Source organism: Anomaloglossus baeobatrachus, chromosome 1 (genome assembly GCF_048569485.1).
Source record: "Anomaloglossus baeobatrachus isolate aAnoBae1 chromosome 1, aAnoBae1.hap1, whole genome shotgun sequence".
NCBI classification, from domain to species: domain Eukaryota; kingdom Metazoa; phylum Chordata; class Amphibia; order Anura; family Aromobatidae; genus Anomaloglossus; species Anomaloglossus baeobatrachus.
The window spans coordinates 686,356,351-686,379,206 of record NC_134353.1 but is presented as its reverse complement, the minus strand read 5'-3'; the positions used below and the strand labels follow the sequence as shown (position 1 = coordinate 686,379,206).

Below are 22,856 nucleotides of genomic sequence, written 5' to 3'. Positions count from 1 at the left end.
CTTGCTTGGCCTGAAATGACCCCTACAGTGATAACTTTCCGGGTTTGCATCCTCTGAATCTGTTTCCAAGCAGGGTTTTAAGAACAGTGATTATGTAAAGCAGACCTGTCAGGTCTTCGGACATGATTGCTTTAGTAAATACGTGTATTTCCCATGAAATAATTCTGGAGCATCTTTTTTTTTTCTATAGGACTCTGCAGTGTGCTTTATATGTTATTCCTACTACAAAATTGATGAATACATTGACAACGGGGTGTTACTAATTGCGGACAAGTCTGATCAGTGCTCACAGTGCTAGACTGTGTATTGACAAACCCTTTGACAACAGGAATGGTGACACCCAATTATCAATTTATTCCTTCATTTCTAGGAAGGAGTAACAGGGACGGCATAGTGCAGGGTTGGTATTACATTGGGTAAAACAGATGAGCCCATAGGGGTTCAAGAGCACTTATGATTAAAGAGGACCTGTCAAAGGTAGCCAGTCATTTGCTCCTGATTCTGGCGCTCTTTTCCGATGTGTGCTTTGTGGCTACATTCCAGAGATGACCACATGTCATACTTTTGGAGCGCAGTATGTGAAATCTCTGCTTGCAGTCAATCTGGATGTTTCTTCAGTGTCCGGAGCCGGGGAAAACATTGTGTGTATTGGGTTGAAAGTTTCTGCTTTGTTCTAGCCTGACAAATTGATAATTACTTAGGTGGACGAATAGGAGCTAGGCAGTCCTGCAATTATGAAGTTCTTTGTTTTCGCACACAATATGTTTTTCTTTTATTTTTCCTGTTTTCTCGCTGCATTTTTTTCAGTATCAAGTTGGTCAGCTTTATTCTGTGGCAGAAGCTAGCAAAAATGAAACGGGTGGCGGGGAAGGAATCGAAGTCTTGAAAAATGAACCATATGAAAAAGATGGTGAAAAGGGTCAATATACACACAAAATCTACCACCTGAAAAGGTAAGCCCTCCAGAGGGTGCTGCTTATGTTAAAGGGGTTGTCCAGGCTGATAATAGATAACGTATCCTAAGGAGAAGTCATAAGAATCAGATTGTTTGGGGTTGACACCAATCACCACCACTAATCCACCCTGCCGACAGCTACATGGTAATAGTGTAAAGGTACCGTCACACTAAGCGACGCAACCAGCGATCCCACCAGCGATCTGACCTGGCAGGGATCGCTGGAGCGGCGCTACATGGTCGCTGGTGAGCTGTCAATCAGGCAGATCTCCACAGCGATCAGAGATCAGCCACCGGCGACCTTTGTAACGATGCTGTGCTTTGTAACCATGGTACACATTGGGTTACTAAGCAAAGCGCTTTGCTTGGATACCCGATATGTACCTTGGTTACCAGCTTACAGCAGGCTGCCAGAAGCCGGCTCCCTGCACATTCAGATCGTTAGCTTCCGCTGTCAAACACAGCGATGTGTGCTTCACAGCGGGAGAGCAACAACCAAAAAATGGTCCAAGACATTCAGCAACGACCGGCGACCTCACAGCAGGGGCCAGGTCATTGCTGGATGTCACACACAGCGGCATCGCTAGCAACATCGCTGCTACGTCACAAAAAACGTGACTCAGCAGCGATGTTGCTAGCGATGTCGCTTAGTGAGAAGTGGCCTTAACTTTACTATAAGGAGCTGGAGCAACACTGCTTCATTCACTGGGCACCGGCCATTACCAATTTCTGCAGATTGACACTTGTTCATTTCAGTAGGAGCTGATCTGTTTATGTGCCATAATCTATAATGCCAACTTGCCTAAAAGGATTTGATTGATCACCTTAAATAGGTCATCTAGTTACAGACAACCCCGTTCTGATGACCCCAAACTGCTATTCACTGTCTGGAAAGAGATGTCAGGGCATATTTCTATATACCAGCTGTAGTTATACTTCAGGATCCCCTGCACATATGCAAATGATCCTTTTGTGCCAACGGGGTGTTTTTTCCCCAGCAAGTGTCCTGAGATCTTTGCAGCAACCCCTCTGGTGTACGCTGACGCCTCCTGCACCATCCCTTCTTCCCGGCCATATACATGTCAGTCAGGCTGCAGAGATGTCAGGACCAGCGGACACTTGGAGAGTCATTTATTATCGGAGTGGTTATATCTTTATTTTCTAAGTTTATTCCTAATTCCTGCTTACAGTGCCTCCACCCTATATAGTGGTTTAGGGTCATCAGTACTGATTGCAGGCTTGCCCCATATCATCTCCTGTCTGTGGTCCCTATTGGAAAAGGATAGAAGTAAAAAGTCCTGTGATCTGTCATTCACAGTTAGGATCTTTGTTTCTTAGATTGAGGGAGCAAAATAAAATAAATAATAAATAAAATAATAAAACTTCATTTATTGTAGATCTTTAAAACACTAAGCAATGGTAAAGGCAAACCTCATAGACACTATTAATCCATTGTGTTTCGGCGTATAGCCTTAAAGTACCACTCCAGCGTGTGTGTGTGTGTGTGTGTGTGTGTGTGTGTGTGTGTGTGTGTGTGTGTGTGTGTGCGCGTCCCCAAATGCTGGAGTGATGTTTTTTTAACCCAAGTTGTCTTACAAATCAGCCTCTGGCATTTTCACCTTTTTTGGCATCACTCCAGTCCTGCGTTGCCTACTTGTGACTGTAACATCTGACTGGCTATAAGTCAAAAGTTACATCACTGGCTTTCAATGCAACTCTATGAGAGCCCGAACAAGGCTCTCCTAGACTTATATTGAGTTCTGAGCTCCGGCTTGCTACATAAAACGCTGGAGCAGCTAGCCGGTAACAAATCGCCGGAGATCAACCAGAGTGATGCTGGAAACAGATGTAGGGTGAATATACAGTTAGGTCCAGAAATATTTGGACAGTGACACAATTTTCGCGAGTTGGGCTCTGCATGCCACCACATTGGATTTGAAATGAAATCTCTACAACAGAATTCAAGTGCAGATTGTAACGTTTAATTTGAAGGTTTGAACAAAAATATCTGATAGAAATTGTAGGAATTGTACACATTTCTTTACAAACACTCCACATTTTAGGAGGTCAAAAGTAATTGGACAAATAAACCAAACCCCAAAAAAATTTTTTTTATTTTCAATATTTTGTTGCGAATCCTTTGGAGGCAATCACTGCCTTAAGTCTGGAACCCATGGACATCACCAAACGCTGGGTTTCCTCCTTCTTAATGCTTTGCCAGGCCTTTACAGCCGCAACCTTCAGGTCTTGCTTGTTTGTAGGTCTTTCCGTCTTAAGTCTGGATTTGAGCAAGTGAAATGCATGCTCAATTGGGTTAAGATCTGGTGATTGACTTGGCCATTGCAGAATGTTCCACTTTTTTGCACTCATGAACTCCTGAGTAGCTTTGGCTGTATGCTTGGGGTCATTGTCCATCTGTACTATGAAGCGCCGTCCGATCAACTTTGCGGCATTTGGCTGAATCTGGGCTGAAAGTATATCCCGGTACACTTCAGAATTCATCCGGCTACTCTTGTCTGCTGTTATGTCATCAATAAACACAAGTGACCTAGTGCCATTGAAAGCCATGCATGCCTATGCCATCACGTTGCCTCCACCATGTTTTACAGAGGATGTGGTGTGCCTTGGATCATGTGCCGTTCCCTTTCTTCTCCAAACTTTTTTCTTCCCATCATTCTGGTACAGGTTGATCTTGGTCTCATCTGTCCATAGAATACTTTTCCAGAACTGAGCTGGCTTCATGAGGTGTTTTTCAGCAAATTTAACTCTGGCCTGTCTATTTTTGGAATTGATGAATGGTTTGCATCTAGATGTGAACCCTTTGTATTTACTTTCATGGAGTCTTCTCTTTACTGTTGACTTAGAGACAGATACACCTACTTCACTGAGAGTGTTCTGGACTTCAGTTGATGTTGTGAACGGGTTCTTCTTCACCAAAGAAAGTATGCGGCGATCATCCACCACTGTTGTCATCCGTGGACGCCCAGGCCTTTTTGAGTTCCCAAGCTCACCAGTCAATTCCTTTTTTCTTTGTCGCTCCATTGGGAGACCCAGACAATTGGGTGTATAGCTTCTGCCTCCGGAGGCCACACAAAGTATTACACTTAAAAAAGTGTAACCCCTCCCCTCTGCCTATACACCCTCCCGTGGATCACGGGCTCCTCAGTTTTATGCTTTGTGTGGAAGGAGGCACACATCCACTCATGCATTCTCATATTAGTTATGTCGGTTGGAAGAAAAGAGGGCCCCCACGGGGCCCCCGGCATGTTCCCTTCTCACCCCACTACGTCGGCGGTGTTGTTAAGGTTGAGGTACCCATTGTGGGTACAAAGGCCGGAGCCTCATGCCGTCTCCTTCACCATCCCTTAGCGGCTCTGGGAGAAGTGGGATCCTGAGCGGTCATCCATTTACTCGGACCGTGCTCCCTCCGCAGCCCCTGTGGGAATCTGCCGGACCGGAGTCTATTCAACCTCAGGGACCGGGCCCTGCAACTCTAAGGTACTCTGTGTCCCCATAGGGGACTGTGCAGGGAGCGCACCTTCTTCCCGGACGCTGCGGCAGCTGCTGAATTGAGAAGGCCGACGGACTTCCGCGCCGACCGTGCCTGCTTGTCGGGCGCGGTCTCAAATTTAGTCCCCGGCTTCATCGCGGCCTAGTCGCAAAAATCCCGCCCCCGGGCCTGCCTGTCAGGGGTAAGGGCGGGACTGCCGACCTGACGTCGGATGTGAGGGCCGGACCATCCTGCATGTTTCCCCCCCCCCTCACTGATCACTGTGGGGACCCCAGATTCCCGCACTTTCCTGGCGCCGCCCACGGCTCCACTCCTCCCCTGAGAGCTCCGGCAGCCATTTTTTGGCATTCTGCCGGTGGAGGATTCTCAGTGAAGAGCTCTGCAGCTCCGGGGGACCTAAGGCAGGGAATCTGGAGGACACACACTCCGCTTTTTAGCGGTCGGTAAGCCACACCGGTCACCCGGTGCTGGTCCCCCTAGGGTGCCGGAATAGATACGTATTTATATATATATATTTCTGTTCGGTCGGGCTGTATACCCTTTTTTTTGCCCATATACCCTCAGTGATCATTCTCCTAGGAGACAGCAGCATGTCGTCCACAAGGAGCAAAGCTGTTAAGGCACAGGGTTTTTTTGCGGCCTGTACCTCTTGTGGGGCTATGTTACCTGCGGGTTCCACCTACCCTCACTGTGAGCAATGCTCGACCCCTGCTTCGCTTGCTCAGCCGGAGCCTCGGTCACTAGTGGGCCCCTCGGCTCATGTAGACCCCCCTGCTCCCCCTGTCCAGGCGGCAGGGACAGAGTTCGCCTCTTTTGCTGAGAAACTCTCTGAGTCACTTTCACAATCCATGGCTCAGTCTATGGACAAATGGTCTGCCAAGCTGCTAGAAGCTTTGCAGTCCAGACCGGTCCTTACACAGGCCCCGACCCCTGTTGGATCGTCGCCTCCAGGCCCCTCTCGGTCCGCGCCGCAGCGCGCTCCCAGGTTGGGCCCTAGGTCTCACGTGGAGGACTCCTGCCCGGACCACAGTCCTAGACAGGCTAAGCGGGCTCGCTGGGAATCTTCCCCGACTTCTTCAAGCTGCTCGGGTTCCCAGCTTGAGGACTCTCTGGAGGATGAGGCGGACGTCGCAGCTCACGGCTCTGACCCTGACGTCGCCCTTAACATTGATACACCTGAAGGGGACGCCTTAGTGAATGATCTTATCTCGTCCATCAACCAGGTGTTGGATCTCTCTCCCCCGCCTCCTACTGTAGAGGAGTCGGCGTCTCAGCAGGAGAAACACCAGTTTAGGTTCCCCAAACGTACACGTAGTGTGTTTTTCGATCACTCTAACTTCAGAGATGCTGTCCAGAAGCCCAGAGCGGTTCCGGACAAGCGCTTTACTAAGCGCCTCACTGACACGCGTTACCCCTTCCCCTCCGAGGTCGTTAAAGGGAACCTGTCATCAGAAATTTCGCCCAAAAGCTAAAAGATTCCCCCTCTGCAGCTCCTGGGCTGCATTCTAGGAAGGTCCCTGTTATTATTGTGCCCCATGTGAGACCAAAATAAAGCCTTTATAAAGTTCTACCTTTTTGTATGCAGCTTCTGTAAATCTGACACGGGGGCGGGCTCTCTGCCGTCCGTTATTTTGCCCCCTGGTCCTGTATGCCGCCCCCATCGCTCCTTTCCATATCTGATGCACCGCCCACTGCTCCAGCCATCCCCGCGCATGCCCAGTGCCAGTCTCACGGGACTGAGCAGTGTGACCGCTGGTGACGTGTGCGCAGGCAAGTGATGATGGGCGGGACTGTGACTGTTATCAGCAAGTACCCGCCCATAATCTCGTGAGCGCGCAAACCTCTCCAGCGGTCACACTGTGCTCAGAGTAGATGCTAGACTGTATGGGCTGCTTCCAGGGATGACGTCCCTTTGTCATGTGATAGGGGCGTGTTCAAAATACTATCACATGACAAAGGGACGTCATCCCTGGAAGCAGCCCATACAGTCTAGCATCTACACTGAGCTCAGTGTGACCGCTGGAGAGGTTTGCGCGCTCACGAGATTATGGGCGGGTACTTGCTGATAACAGTCACAGTCCCGCCCATCATCACTTGCCTGCACACACGTCACCAGAGGTCACACTGCTCAGTCCCGTGAGACTGGCACTGGGCATGCGCGGGGATGGCTGGAGCAGTGGGCGGTGCATCAGATATGGAAAGGAGCGATGGGGGCGGCATACAGGACCAGGGGGCAAAATAACGGACGGCAGAGAGCCCACCCCCGTGTCAGATTTACAGAAACTGCATACAAAAAGGTAGAACTTTATAAAGGCTTTATTTTGGTCTCACATGGCGCACAATAATAACAGGGACCTTCCTAGAATGCAGCCCAGGAGCTGCAGAGGGGGAATCTTTTAGCTTTTGGGCGAAATTTCTGATGACAGGGGCCCTTTAAGGGTTGGGCTCAGTGTCCCAAGGTGGATCCTCCAGTCTCTAGATTGGCGGCTAGATCTGTGGTATCGGTTGCAGATGGCTCATCGCTAAAGGATGCCACTGACAGGCAGATAGAGCTTCTGGTGAAGTCCATCTATGAGGCCACGGGCGCGTCTTTTGCCCCGGCCTTTGCAGCCGTGTGGGCACTCCAAGCTATCTCAGCTTGTCTGGCTGAGATTAATGCTGTCACACGTAATTCTGCTCCGCAAGTTGCATCTTTGACTTCTCAAGCGTCAGCTTTTTCTTCCTACGCCATGAACGCAGTCCTAGACTCTGCTAGCCGTACAGCTGTGGCATCCGCTAACTCTGTGGCAGTCCGCAGGGCCATGTGGCTGCGCGAATGGAAGGCAGACTCGGCCTCCAAGAGGTTCTTAACCGGTTTGCCGTTTTCTGGCGACCGCTTGTTTGGCGAACGGTTGGATGAGATTATTAAGGAATCCAAGGGAAAGGACTCCTCCTTACCCCAATCCAAACCTAAGAGACCTCAGCAACGAAAAATACAATCGAGGTTTCGGTCCTTTCGTCCCTCCGCCAAGCCCCAATCCTCTTCGTCCAGCAGGCCGGAGAAAGGCCAGAGGAACTCCTATGCGTGGCGGTCCAAGTCACGCCCCCAAAAGGCCGCAGGAGGCACTGCCTCCAAGGCGGCCTCCTCATGACTCTCGGCATCCCCTAGCCGCATCCTCGGTCGGTGGCAGGCTCTCCCGCTTTGGCGACGCCTGGTGGCCACATGTTCAAGACCGATGGGTGAGAGACATTCTGTCTCACGGTTACAGGATAGAGTTCAGCTCTCGTCCTGCGGCTCGTTTCTTCAGAACCTCTCCGCCCCCCGCTCAGGCCGACGCACTTTTTCAGGCAGTGGACGCTCTGAAGACAGAAGGAGTTGTGATCCCCGTTCCCCTTCAGGAACGTGGTCGCGGCTTTTACTCCAACTTGTTCGTGGTGCCAAAAAAGGACGGATCATTCCGTCCCGTTCTGGACCTCAAACTACTCAACAGACATGTGAGAATCAGACGGTTTCGGATGGAATCTCTCCGCTCGGTCATCGCCTCGATGTCACAAGGAGACTTCCTAGCATCGATCGACATCAAGGATGCTTATCTCCACGTGCCGATCGCACCCGAGCATCAACGCTTCTTGCGTTTCGCCATCGGGGACGAACACCTTCAGTTCGTGGCATTGCCTTTCGGCCTGGCGACAGCCCCACGGGTTTTCACCAAAGTCATGGCATCCGTTGTGGCGGTCCTACACTCTCAGGGCCACTCGGTGATTCCCTACTTAGACGGTCTCCTAGTCAGGGCCCCTTCTCGGGTGGCGTGTCAACACAGCCTTACCGTCGCTCTGGCGACTCTCCAGCAGTTCGGGTGGATCATCAACTTCCCGAAATCCAAGTTGACACCGACCCAATCACTGACTTACCTCGGGATGGAGTTTCATACACTTGAATATAACAAATGGCACTTCCTTGAAATGGAGAATATTGTGTAGATGGAAAGGGGTGCACTTAGTAGGTTCCAAAGCCAAGAAACTAAGTAGAGACACAAGGCACTCCCAAAATTCTTGATGCTGTGATTTTATTTATCAGTGGATGTGCATAAATAACGTTTTCGGTCACAGAAGACCTTCATCAGTTGCACATGGGGAGACTGGCTGGTGCTCGTGTCACAGCACGGTATCCACCGCTGCATGGGGGCAGCCTTGTGTCTATACGGAGTTTCATACACTGTCAGCGGTAGTCAAGCTACCGCGGGACAAACAGCTTTCTCTGCAGGCAGGGGTGCAATCTCTTCTTCGGGGTCAGTCACACCCCTTAAGGCGCCTCATGCACTTCCTGGGGAAGATGGTGACAGCGATGGAGGCAGTGCCGTTCGCGCAATTCCATCTGCGGCCACTCCAATGGGACATTCTCCGCAAATGGGACAGGAGGTCGGCTTCCCTCGACAGGAAAGTCTCTCTTTCCCTTGCAACCAAGACGTCTCTTCAGTGGTGGCTCCTTCCCAATTCTCTATCGCAGGGAAAATCCTTCCTACCCCCAACCTGGGCTGTGGTCACCACGGACGCGAGCCTGTCAGGGTGGGGAGCGGTTTTTCTCCACCACAGGGCTCAGGGAACCTGGACTCTGATAGAGTCTTCCCTTCAGATCAATGTTCTGGAGATAAGGGCAGTGTATCTAGCCCTATTGGCTTTCCATCGGTGGCTGGAGGGCAGGCAGATCCGTATCCAGTCGGACAACGCCACTGCCGTCGCATACATCAACCACCAAGGCGGCACTCGCAGTCGTCAAGCCTTCCAGGAAGTCCGGCAGATTCTGCAGTGGGTGGAAGCCACAGCCTTCACCATCTCCGCAGTTCACATCCCGGGCGTAGAAAACTGGGAAGCAGATTTTCTCAGTCGTCAGGGCATGGATGCGGGGGAATGGTCTCTACACCCAGAAGTGTTTCGAGAGATCTGTCGCCGCTGGGGAACGCCGGACGTCGATCTCATGGCGTCACGGCACAACAACAAGGTCCCGGCCTTCATGGCACGGTCTCAAGATCACAGAGCTCTGGCGGCGGATGCGTTAGTTCAGGATTGGTCGCAGTTTCGACTGCCTTACGTGTTTCCTCCTCTGGCGATGCTGCCCAGAGTGTTACGCAAGATCAGATCCGACTGCCGTCGCGCCATTCTCGTCGCTCCAGATTGGCCGAGGCGGTCGTGGTACCCGGATCTGTGGCATCTCACGGTGGGACAACCGTGGGCGCTTCCAGACCGCCCAGACTTGCTGTCACAAGGCCCGTTTTTCCATCTGAATTCTGTGGCCCTCAACCTGACTGTGTGGCCATTGAGTCCTGGCTCCTAGCGTCTTCAGGGTTATCTCAGGATGTCATTGCCACCATGAGACAGGCCAGGAAGCCAACGTCCGCCAAGATCTATTACAGGTCTTGGCAAATCTTCTTATCCTGGTGCTCTGATAACGGTTTTCCTCCATGGCCGTTTGCCTTACCCACTTTTCTTTCATTCCTTCAATCCGGAATGGACAAGGGTTTGTCACTCGGCTCTCTCAAGGGCCAAGTATCGGCGCTCTCCGTATTTTTTCAAAAGCGCCTAGCCAGGCTTCCGCAGGTCCGCACGTTCCTGCAGGGAGTTTGCCACATAGTCCCACCTTACAAACGTCCGCTGGAACCCTGGGATCTTAACAGGGTGCTAACGGCTCTTCAGAAACCACCTTTCGAACCGCTGCGGGATGTCTCTTTATCACGTCTTTCGCAGAAGGTGGCCTTTCTAGTGGCAGTTACATCACTCCGGAGAGTGTCTGAGCTTGCAGCGCTGTCATGCAAAGCCCCCTTCCTGGTGTTTCACCAGGATAAGGTGGTTCTGCGTCCAGTCCCGGATTTTCTCCCTAAGGTGGTATCTCCTTTTCATCTCAATCAAGATATCTCCTTGCCTTCATTTTGCCCTAATCCAATTCACCAATGTGAAAAGGATTTGCACTCTTTGGATCTAGTGAGAGCACTCCGGTTCTACGTGTCTCGCACGGCGCCCCTGCGTCGTTCAGATGCGCTCTTTGTCCTTGACGCTGGCCAGCGTAAGGGTTCGCAGGCTTCCAAGTCAACCTTGGCTCGGTGGATCAAGGAACAGATTCTCGAAGCCTACCGTTCTTCTGGGCTTCCGCTTCCTTCAGGGCTGAAAGCCCTTTCTACCAGAGCCGTGGGTGCGTCCTGGGCATTGCGGCAGCGGGCTACGGCTCAGCAGGTGTGTCAGGCAGCTACGTGGTCTAGTCTGCACACTTTCACGAAACACTATCAAGTGCATACCTATGCTTCGGCAGACGCCAGTTTAGGTAGGCGAGTCCTTCAGGCGGCGGTTGCCCACCTGTAAGAGGGGGCCGTTGCGGCTCTTTTTATTGAGGTATTCTTTTACCCACCCAGGGACTGCTTTTGGACGTCCCAATTGTCTGGGTCTCCCAATGGAGCGACAAAGAAGAAGGGAATTTTGTTTACTTACCGTAAATTCCTTTTCTTCTAGCTCCTATTGGGAGACCCAGCACCCGCCCCTGTTCCCTTCGGGCTGGTTGTTCTTTTGTGTACATATGTTGTTCATGTTGAATTGTTCTTTTGGTTCATGGTTTTCAGTTCTCCGAACATCCTTCGGATTGAATTTACCCTAGACCAATTTATAAGTTTTCTCCTTCCTGCTTTTGCACCAAAACTGAGGAGCCCGTGATCCACGGGAGTGTGTATAGGCAGAGGGGAGGGGTTACACTTTTTTAAGTGTAATACTTTGTGTGGCCTCCGGAAGCAGAAGCTATACACCCAATTGTCTGGGTCTCCCAATAGGAGCTAGAAGAAAAGGAATTTACGGTAAGTAAACAAAATTCCCTTCTTCTCAGAATGTACCTGACTGTTGATTTTGCTACTCCAAGCATGTCTGCTATCTCTCTGATGGATTTTTTCTTTTTTTTCAGCCTCAGGATGTTCTGCTTCACCTCAATTGAGAGTTCCTTAGACCGCATGTTGTCTGGTCACAGCAACAGCTTCCAAATGCAAAACCACACACCTGTAATCAACCCCAGACCTTTTAACTACTTCATTGATTACAGGTTAACGAGGGAGACGCCTTCAGAGTTAATTGCAGCCCTTAGAGTCCCTGGTCCAATTACTTTTGGTCCCTTGAAAAAGAGGAGGCTATGCATTACAGAGCTATGATTCCTAAACCCTTTCTCCGATTTGGATGTGAAAACTCTCATATTGCAGCTGGGAGTGTGCACTTTCAGCCCATATTATATATATAATTGTATTTCTGAACATGTTTTTGTAAACAGCTAAAATAACAAAACTTGTGTCACTGTCCAAATATTTCTGGACCTAACTGTAAGATCGTTGGCAGGGGACTTAAAAAAACGCCACTTCAGCGGTGAAATACTAATAAAAACCACTGGTGGTGCTTTAAGCATGGTATGGACTAGGGATCATACTCCTCCATTAACTAAACAAGTGATTTGGTCAGACGTGATCAGAATAACCAGTCACTAAAACATTGCACACATGTAAATAATTACAAACCGGTATGAATATTGTAGGATAAGACCCTAATGTGACTTGATGGGGCTCTCGCTTCTAATGTAGAAATCAATTGTATTCTCTTTTTTGGCATTTTTCTTTTTATTCTCCTCTAACGGCTCCATATACTTTTTCTATACCTGCATATTTGAATGTGTTAACATCGCCAATGTGTAAATGTGCAAAGTGCCTTGAATCCTCCGACGTATTCGCCGATGCCAGATTAATGACACCGGATAGGTGTCTTCTAATGCATTTTTTTTAAAGGTTTCACAGAGCACCCAACATATTACAAAGTGCAAGATTACTTTTTCTTAGATTGCTTGTTGAACTAAAATTCATAGGTTGAAAAAAGACACAAGTCCATTATGTGTAACCTTTCTCCACCATACATTCCCTATCACTAGATTACTTCTAAGGCCGGGGCCACACGGGGCACTAGTGCGATGCCCGCATGAGACTCGGCTCGCACTGTCAGCACAGCAGCAGCCGAGTGTCATGCGAGAGTGTTTGCATCTGAGGTCCAACCGTGCCAGCGGACCTCAGCTGCGAGCGGCGGGCCAGCGCTGTGGAGGGGCAGGCCGGCACGGAGGAGGGGAGGGAGGGATTTCTCTCCCTCTCTCCTCCGTAGCCGGCTACTGCGATTCTCGCTCTGAACGCGCGGTACACCGGAGGACCGCGAGTGCAATGCGATTTTTCTCTTGCCCCATACTCTTGAATGGGTGCGTGAGAAAAGAGTCTCGCCTTACAATCGATTTTTCTTCTTGGTCTGATTAGGGCTGAGAAAATAATCGCTCATGTGTGCTGACACACAGGCTCGAATTGGTCCGAGGGGAATGAGATGTTTTATCGCACTCCACTCGCACCGATTTTCTCGCTGTGTGGCTTAGGCCTAACACACTGTGTAATTTATTGTGAGAAAAGCATCCAGCTCCTCTAGAAATGCGGTTATAGTGTCTGCCACTACTACCTCATGCAGTAGGACATTCCACAATCACACTGCACTAACTGTAAAGAATCCTTTCCTATTTAGCTGCTTTAATCACCTTTCCTCCACATGTAATAATTGTCCCCCGGTTATTTGTAGTTTAAAAAGCAAATAACCCAGATAACAATTCCCTTACTCTGAAATGACTATTACTAGTATGATGAGGACAGTACATCTCACCCTCTGCAGAGCGTTCATTGTGGTTGTGTTGGCCCCTGGATATATATGTTCACAGCTATTATTGGGGGGTGCAGGTTTCATACAGATTCCTTTCAGCTCGTGGTGCCTTGTCTCAATAGTCCAATTATTTCCAATTATCTGTGTACACAAGCGGCTGACATTCCTGATGCATATCTCCTAATTCTAAGTATAGGTCTGTAGAAGTGTAATAGTTACAGATGAGATATAACCGCACTGCTAAAAAGAGAGGTTTGTGTAATTAACGGATGCATTTCTCTTTCCAGTAAAGTCCCTGGCTTCGTGAAGATGTTTGCTCCAGAGGGATCCCTTGTATTCCATGAAAAGGCATGGAACGCTTACCCTTACTGTAGAACAAGTAAGCCGCGCTCGCTTTTACCCAAATCACTATTTGCCATCACTAAAGCGGGCTTTACACACTGCGATATCGGTCCCGATATTGCTAGCGTGGGTACCCGCCTCCATCTGTTGCGCGACACGGGCAAATCGCTGCCCGTGCCACACAACATCGCCCAGACCCGTCACACATAATTACCTGCCCGGCGACGTCACTGTGACCGGCGATGTCGCTGTGACCGGCGAACCGCCTCCTTTCTAAGGGGGCGGTCCGTGCGGCGTCACAGCGACGTCACTGAGCGGCCGCCCAATAGCAGCGGAGGGGCGGAGCTGAGCGGGGCATAACATCCCGCCCACCTCCTTCCTTCCGCATAGCAGCCGGGAGGCAGGTAAGGAGAGCTTCCTCGTTCCTGTGGTGTCACACGGAGCGATGTGTGCTGCCGCAGGAACAAGGAACAACTTCGTTATTGCTGCAGTAACGATTTTTGAGAATGGACCCCCATGCCACCGATGAGCGATTTTGCACGTGTTTGCAACGATGCAAAATCGCTAATCGGTGTCACACACAACGGCATCGCTAATGCGGCCGAATGTGCGTCACGAATTCCGTGACCCCAACGAGTTCGCATTAGCGATGTCAGAGCGTGTAAAGCCCGCTTTAGGCTGAATCCACTTCCGTGTCTATGAAAGGACGGCACAATGATGGAATCTGTGTGCAGTCCCTTCCATAATGGACCCTTCACTAAAATGGGAGTTTGATCTGTGAATCAGGCATTTTTTGCTCCCAAAAAATTTTTTAAAAATTGAATATGTCCTCAAAAGTTGGTCACGTGAAAGGGGTCTACTACAGGTGAAGCTTTAATCAAATGTACTTTTTACCCCTCTTGTTTTATAAGTAGAGGGTAGTTAGGCTGCTACTTTTTTTTTAACATGCGTCATGAACGTTTTTTTGCTGTAAAAGTGGATCCTGTTTTTACAAAGAAAAGGAGTTAAATGTTGCGGGTGGAATGGGATTCCACTCGTAACATGGAGGCACACATGTCAGATGTTGAAAATAGCTGGTATTTGCACGGATCGTCGTGACCTGCCCATGGCAGGGGGCGGGGTTTAACCTCACACGATCCATGACGGATATATGTCATGGGTTGTGAAGGGGTTAAAGGCGGAATGTGCCTGTATGATTGGGTAGAAGTAGATTGTGGATGACCACATTTTAAGTGTTTCAGTTCAGCATTGTTATATGGGCTTTCCACTTTCATAAAACCCAACTATCCTTAGGCACAGTTTGTTTAAAAAACAAACAAACAAAATCTGTGCTTAACTCCCCTTCCCCAGGTCCAGCGCTGAGTCTTCACTGCTGCTTCCTGTCTGCAATGCCAACATGACTTCAAAAGTGCTGCAGACAGTAAGTGAGCTCAGCGGCTCCACCCGTGCAGAGATTCAGTCCTGGACCCGGGCAGGGTGACTAATGCACAGATGTTATATATCGCAAAGTACACCTTTTTAAAAACCAAAAAACACTTTAGTTACCAACCGCTGTTGCAATGTAAGGTGGTCGTGCTCCATAGCTCTCCGGAGAGTGGGCTTGGGTGCCTCGTGTGTGCTGTCATAGCCCATAGTCAGAAGCAACTGGTGTGACCGGAGCCAGCTTTCCCTTGTTAAATGATGCTGAAAAAGTGGGTCTTGGAAGAGGAGAGGCAAAAATGAAAAATTGCCTGGTCCGTTAAGGGGTTAAGTAGTAAGTGCATAATGCCGCAGGTAATCTTGCCGGTTTCCCCATAAGACCCTGCTCTACCTCTGGTGCTTGGCACGTTTATGGACGTCCTTGGAGAAATATTTATTTTAGGCTTTCAGATTATTCCGGACTTCTTATCAGAATTGTACACTCTGTGCAGCAAAGGAAAGATGGTGCTGAGATTTATCCGTCTGACCTTGAAGACCCTGGAGCTTGGGGGGATTTCCTGCTAATTTGACTCTGACTGTTCTGGTGGGATGCCATCTTAAGCTGCTTCCACACATCCGGTTTTTGCAGTGCGGCTCAATCCGGCTCAAAAACCTATGCAACGGATGCGGCGAAAAAAACGGATCCGTTGCATAAGTTTTTCCATGCGGCCCGTCCGTTTTTTGACGGGTGCGGCTTGATACTGAACATGCGCAGTTCAAAATACCGCATCTGGCGTCCATAGCCCTGCATTGTAAATCGCGCCGGATCCGGCGCGATGCGGTTTTTGTGCCGCACAAAAAAATGTGCCAGGCAACGTTCCATCCGACCACCACATGGGCTAAATATGCCACATCTGGAAAAAAACAGACGCAACGCAAGGCCATGCAGCACAATACGGCGCTAATGCAAGTCTATGCGGAAAAAACGCAACCGGCGGCAAAAAAAAGGGTTACGTTTTTTCTGCAGAGCGCCGTATTGTGCCGCACAGGAAAAACCGGATGTGTGAAAGCAACCTAAGTGACTCCTGGCCATCCAGTTCCAGATGAAGACATCTATTCAGTCTTTCCTGCAGAATGATGTGCCCCTTGGGATCAGGACGCTGCTGCTGTTCTCTCTGGATTTCCTGAAATTGAAACCTCTAAAGATGGTATAATTATGGGTCATAAGACCCGTATTACTGCAGAGCCATTATTGTCCGTGTTCATTGGGTTTCACTAGTGGGAGACTGGGTACAAGTTACTTATTCAGTCTCTGGATCAATACAATGAGATACCTGTGTTTTTTTCAGACTTTAAAAGGTTAATCCCAGAATCAAAAGTAGAGTCAGGCACAAATTCTGCTGTAAGTGCTCCTGAAACGACCGTTACAATTCTGCATAGAACTTTATGAGCACCAACTGCCATCTCTTATCTCAGTAATGGACACATCTGTTTTCACTGCTCATTAAGTTGATGGAGAATCGTTTCAGAACACGTCGTTTCACAGCAAGATCTGCCTCCAGCTCCTCCCCTCTCCATAGACTGTTAAAAGCACCAACCGCCATCTCCTATCTCAGTAATTGGCAAATCTGTATTCCCTGAAGACAGATCTTACCCTGGAATTGAGAGCTAAAGATCATTCTGGCAGGATAAAGATGCAGATTTCTCTCATAGGATATTTTACAAATGTTTTTATTTTCATGTGTACTATTGATTTATGAAATAATAATTACTCTTTAAAGGGAATCTGTCAGCAGGTTTTTGCTATCTCATCTGACAGCAGCATGATTATAGGCAAAGAGATTCTGAATCCAACAGTGTATCACTTAGATCAGTGGGTGATGCTGCTGTGACACAATCAAAATTTTCAGATTTAGTGAAGCAGCATAGCCGAGAGAGCTGTCCTGCCCAGTACATTGACGGTGAGGTGTCACCCCGAGGAGGTGTGACATTGTAGTCTGAGCAATGATAAGTCCTGCTTGTGTCCTGCTACTTAAACAAGCAGCAAATAAACAACCGATCGATCTTGACAAAACATGCATCCTTGAATTTTCTGGTAACCCTTACAGCATACTATCTTTAGATTACATAGCAAAAACCTGCTGACAGATTCCCATTAAGTTAATGTGTAACGGTGAATACTAAACTAAATTTGCAAACTTTAAGAATCTACACAAAATGGAACAGTAGAGGCACAGTGGCACGATGTGGGATTCTTTACTTTTTATTTTAGGGACCATTTTTAGTTATGGCATGGGACGTTTTGTATGCTCATCTACAGTATGTATTGCCCACAGTGGTTTGTGTGCGCTCACTTCCAGTTGTACCCATTAATCTCATAATCTCATCTACAGGACAGAAATAGTTGATACACAGGGTGTCATGTAGCAGAAGTCATTGTTTAGTACATGGCCTGTGATCAGTCTGTGTTTTAGGCTCTGTTCACATTGGGGGGGATTTCCTGTTGTACCCTTGCCGCTGTATAGGCATAGGTCTCCATTGTATGGAGTAATGTAGCTCACCACGCCATGCCTGTACATCTGGCAAGATATTCTCAGAATTTACTTCTTGCAGGCTATATAATATTTATAATAACCCTTGTATATTATTGTACTTGACCAAAACCCGGTTTTATTGATGATAAATGTAACACTCCACGTCTTTTTCCTGATCCGCTCTCCTTAGACATATCTAATAATATTTTTTTTCTCTCCTTGTTCCTCTGCATTTCTATTACTGACGGATCAGTTGTAACGGTGAGTTTATATTTACTTGTTATATTCTTATTCTACACATTTTTTATGGCTGTTGTGAACTTTGATATAACAGCGTTTTTCCTTCATTCCTGTAATTCAGCATTAAACACTGCTTTGGGAACAGCACCCGGATTTTAGATTTTTGGAAAACCTGTCAATTCAATATGTTAAAAGGGGAGATGAGGTTTTTTGTGGGCAAGAGAATGTTGGGGATGAGAAGGGACTTTGCCTTTTTAAATAGTTTCTAGTGATGAGCGGGCACTACTACATTTGGGTGCTCAAGACTCGTAACTAGTGATGAGCGGGCACTACCATGCTCTGTGCTCAGTATTCGTAACAAGTGAAGAGAGAGCACTAAAATACACAGGTGCTCAGTATTCATAACGAGTTATGAGCAAGCACTACCATGCTCGGGTGCTCAGTACTCGTAACTAGTGATGAGCGGGCACTACCATGCTCGGGTGCTCAGTACTCGTAACTAATGATGAGTGAGCACTACCATGCTCGGGTGCTCAGCAGTCGCAACTAGTAATAAGCGGGCACTACCATGCTTGGGTGCTCGGTACTCATTAAGAGCAGTAGGATGCTCGGATGAGCACGACTTGAGTATCCGAGTAAAATGGAAGTTAATAGGGGACTCCAGCATTTTTCTGGGAAAAGTGATTGAGTTCTCTATTGGCTTCCATTATTCTCAAGTACTCAGGTTGCATCCATCCGAGCATCCTTCTGCTCTTAACGAGTACCGAGCATTGTAGAGCCCACTCATTACTAGTTACGAATGCTGAGCACCTGAGCCTGGTAGTGCTCACTCATCACTAGTTACGAGTACTGAGCGCCCGAGCATGATAGTGCTTGCTCATCACTAGTTACGAGTACTGAGCGCCCGAGCATGATAGTGCTTGCTCATCACTAGTTACAAGTACTGAGCACCCAAGCATGGTAGTGCTCGCTCATCACTAGTTACAAGTACTGAGCACCCAAGCATGGTAGTGCTTGCTCATAATTAGTTCCGAGTACTGAGCACCTGAGTATGGTGGCGCTCTCATCACTAGTTACGAGTACCGAGCACCCGGGCATGATAGTGCTTGCTCATCATTAGTAATTTCTCCCAGACTGGGAAACTTGTGCGTAGAATTTGCACTGAAGTGTGTCTGCTGCCTACAAGGCAAATGCCAACTCTATTATTTAGCTTGCAAAGAGCTAATTCCGATGACCGAAGTTTAACCCTTCACATGCCACAGTCAATAATGATTGTGGAATCTATGTGGTCTCACAGATGGGTGCTTCATAGTCGTCATAAAGCTAGTGATGTGCATATTCAGTAGATAAACATTAAAAATAAAAAAAACACAAGTTCAAACAGCTCCAACTTACTTAAAAGAAGTATGTAAATAAATACCTACAGTTGGTATAGCTTGTATAAAATTCTATTCTTTAAAACAAGGTAAAGATGAAACTATAGAAGTTAGGTAATGGTGTAATTGTGTTGACCTGCATGATAAAGCTGGCTTTTACCACAAAATGGTAAGAAAATAAAATAAATTGAACAGTCTTCTGAATTCCTTTTTTCTTCTTCCTCCCCTCCTCCTCTCCACACCAAATAAATGTAATTCCCTCATTTTGGTCCTTTATGGTAAGTGTAAACGGTGGCAATAAACAAGACCTTATTTGTTACCATTAAAAATGAAGGCAGTAAATGAAAATTGTCCTGAGGAATGGGGTTATGCATGTCCCGTTCCCTGCACCCATAGCACACCAGTGAGCATTTCACGTCCGGAGCACCCAGAAATATCCACAAGACCGCAAATCTGATAAAATCAAATCACAAGGATTTCTGGCCATGTTTCCTTACCACATATCTGAATAAGTGGATGGCGTGGTTAAAGCGACCACCACCAACTCCCTCTTACAGGGATAGTCACGTGTTATGTTATTACTCCATAGACTCTGAGACCTGTAAAATGAGAGCTTTTCCCTCATCCTCCCGCTGTCTTTCTGCCGCTGCTGTTTGTTGATCAGTTGCAGCGGTGACATCACATCTACAGTACTCCTAAACCAATGTAGACCAGTAATGAGCCCAGTGATTGGCTGCAGTGCTGTAGACGTGGTGTCACTGCTGCAGCTGATCAACAAAGACTGGAGCAGGATCAAAGAAGCAGCACTGGTGACCAATACGGAAGGAAAAGATCAGTCTGGTCTCTATGTGCCTGAGCTGATGAAGTCCAAACGGTACAACCCCTGTGTGCTGTAATGTATTGTTTTTTCTTTCAGAATGAATATATGAAAGAAGATTTCTTCATTAAAATTGAAACTTGGCACAAACCGGATGTGGGAACGCAAGAAAATGTAAGTTATAGGCCGTATCGGCTTGTCCATCCAATGGGTGTAGTTCTGTGTGCATAGAACTTCATGGTATCATATTGACTATATTACATAGTTACATAGGATGAAAAAAGACCTAGGTCCATCTAGTACAACCTTCCTCCACCAATTCTACATTTTCTCACTAAATCATATTAATAAGGGCATTTAACAACTTCTGATCACATGTAGATTAGAGCTCTGAGGAACATTGTCAGGTGCGGTATTATACCTCTGTACCATATGGCGGTATATAGCTACTTCTCACTGCTGGCTTCTTACAGTATTTTTGTAATTTATTTCTGTATACTCCTCCCAGGTACATTGTCTAGACCCTAATGTGTGGAAGACTGTTGAGGTGGTCCATATCGATATCGCAGACAGGAGCCAAGTAGAACCAGCAGTAAGTGTGATGTAAAACGTCTCCGAAACTTCTAGACTTATTTATTTCTCTTTCTGACTCTAACAGAGACCTTTAACCTCATAACGACGGCCGTACGACTTAAAGCGGCGGCAAAACAGGGTACTTATTCTGTTCCGCCGCTTTAAAGCGGCGGCCCGAAAAAACCCTGTAGCGCCCCCCAGCGACCGAAAATCTCGGGGGTTTCAGCTACCGGGGGTAGCTGAGACCCCCCAGATTATGAATCGGGGTGTTTTTTTTGGACCCCGATCATGTGATCGGCGGTATACACTGTATACCGACGAACACATGAAAAAAAAAGAAATGGCCGGTAAAACTGATTTCTTTTTCATCTGACATGATCAAACATGTCAGATGATAAAGAAATCTAAACCCCTAGTGCCCCCAAAGCCCCCGGTACCGGAGAGTCCCCCCACCCCCACCCCTACCCCCACCGGACATCCAAAATGGCGCCGAAGCGCACAGAAAACTGCAGCCGCCGCCGGCTCTGCAGTCATTTCCCTCCGATCTGAAATGATCAAACATTTCAGATCGGAGGGAAATGTCCTCCCCCTGACCCCTCCTCCGGTACACCGGAGATCTCTGGTCCCCGGAGCCCCCTCCGGTCTCCAGAGCCGCCTCCCCCCTCCCCCCTCCGTAGCGTGGAAGATGGCGGCGCCGCGCGGCCGCATTCATTCTGCTCTTTCTGCCGCATGTGACACGTCACATGCGACAGAAAGGTGTCCCCAGGTCCCGCTAGGTCACCCCCCCCCCCAGCCCCCGGTCATACGTTACCTGTCTGCTGGTGCTCCGGGCCCGCGATCGCCGCCTCCTTCTTCTTCTTCTTCTTCAATGCTGGCGGCGCATGCGCAGACAGCGGCTGTCAGCTGGATCCCTGCAAGCAGGGACCCTGACGTCGCTGCTGCACAGGCTCCACTGTGGACCGGGGGAGGGTGAGTGCGGTAATCTGCAGTCACACTCCTCACATGGAGAGACTGCTGTTCCAGAAAATGGGGGGTACGTTCTGTGAGCGTGCCCCTCATATTCTGGAATGAGGTTACTGCAGGTCACTCTGCCCTAGGTTGGACCGGGGCAGTGTGAGTGCAGTATTCTCAGATTACTGCACCCACACTGCTCATGGAGAGCTTGCTCTTCCAGAAAATGGGGGATACGTTCCCTGAACGTGCCCCCCATATTCTAGAAGGTCCAGAGTCGCCGAGGGACCTCCAAAATGGATTACAGCGACCGGAATTTCTTTATTTTCAATAAATTGGTAAAAGAGGAATGTTTCGGGGAGTTTTTTTTTTCAAATAAATTTTTTTTTTGTCTTTTTTTTTCTATTACTTGACTGGGTTAGTAATGTCGGGTATCTGTTCAGATGCCGTGACATCACTAACCCCAGGGCTTGATGCCAGGTGACATTACAGCTGGTATCAACCCCATATATTACCCCGTCTGCCACCGCACCAGGGCGCGGGATGAGCTGGGGCGAAGCGCCAGGATTGGCGCATCTAATGGATGCGCCACTTCTGGGGCGGCTGCGGCCTGCTATTTTTAGGCTGGGAAGAGTCCAATAACCATGGCTCTTCCCACCCTGAGAATACCAGACCCCAGCTGTCCGCTTCACCTTGGCTGGTGATCAAATTTGGGGGGACCCCACGTTTTTTTTTTTTTTTTTAAAAAAACGCCTGGGGAGGCCTCCAAATTGATCACCAGCCAAGGTGAAGCTGTCAGCTGTGGTTTGCAGGCTACAGCTGTCTGCTTTACCCTAGCTGGCTATCAAAAATAGGGGGGACCCCACGTCGTTTATTTTAATTATTAATTTTTTGGGGGGCTAAATACAAGGCTAGGCACCCTTTACTACAACATGAAAGGCACTAAAGGGCGCCAGCTTAGAATATGCAGGGGGTGGGACGTTATATATGTTTGACATCTATCCATTCATCCATTGTAGCATTTTAGGCTGTGCGCCCACAATCGGGATTTGCAGCGTTTTGGGCGCAGAGTGTTTTCCCTGCGTCCATAGCGCTGCATTGTGCAGTAGAAGCACAGTGGAAGGATTTTTAGAAATCCCGTACCCAATGTGCTTCTTTTCTCCGCAGCAAACACTGACCTGTGGCGCAGCTTCCTGAGCCTCAGCATGTCAATTTATGCTGCGGAGACAAGAGTGTTCTCTGCAGGTAGCATAGAGCTCCACAGCGGCCTGAACCCAAATCCTGGGCATGGGCAGCTGCGTTCTCCCGTGGACAACACTCACATCTCTGCAGGAAGGCTGGCACTGTGTACTGGACGCCGTGTCGCTGGATCATGGCCACATAGCCTAACAGTGAGACATTTGTTGCTACAGCAACATTTTTGTGAAGTACCTGTGGATTCAAAATGCTTACTATACTCCTGAATAAAATCCAGTTTCCAAAA

The 22,856-nt window shown here is 48.4% G+C and overlaps 1 protein-coding gene across 1 annotated transcript in view; it reads left to right on the top strand.

Moving 5' to 3' along the window:
* Positions 1 to 22,856, top strand: part of PITPNB (phosphatidylinositol transfer protein beta) — a 77,805-nt gene that overhangs the window by 20,701 nt on the left and 34,248 nt on the right. Inside the window, exons 3-7 of the mRNA XM_075320104.1 lie at positions 808 to 953; positions 13,430 to 13,521; positions 17,670 to 17,677; positions 19,949 to 20,023; positions 20,358 to 20,441. Coding sequence (XP_075176219.1) covers positions 808 to 953; positions 13,430 to 13,521; positions 17,670 to 17,677; positions 19,949 to 20,023; positions 20,358 to 20,441 — 405 coding nt within the window. The remainder of the gene's footprint in view (positions 1 to 807; positions 954 to 13,429; positions 13,522 to 17,669; positions 17,678 to 19,948; positions 20,024 to 20,357; positions 20,442 to 22,856) is intronic.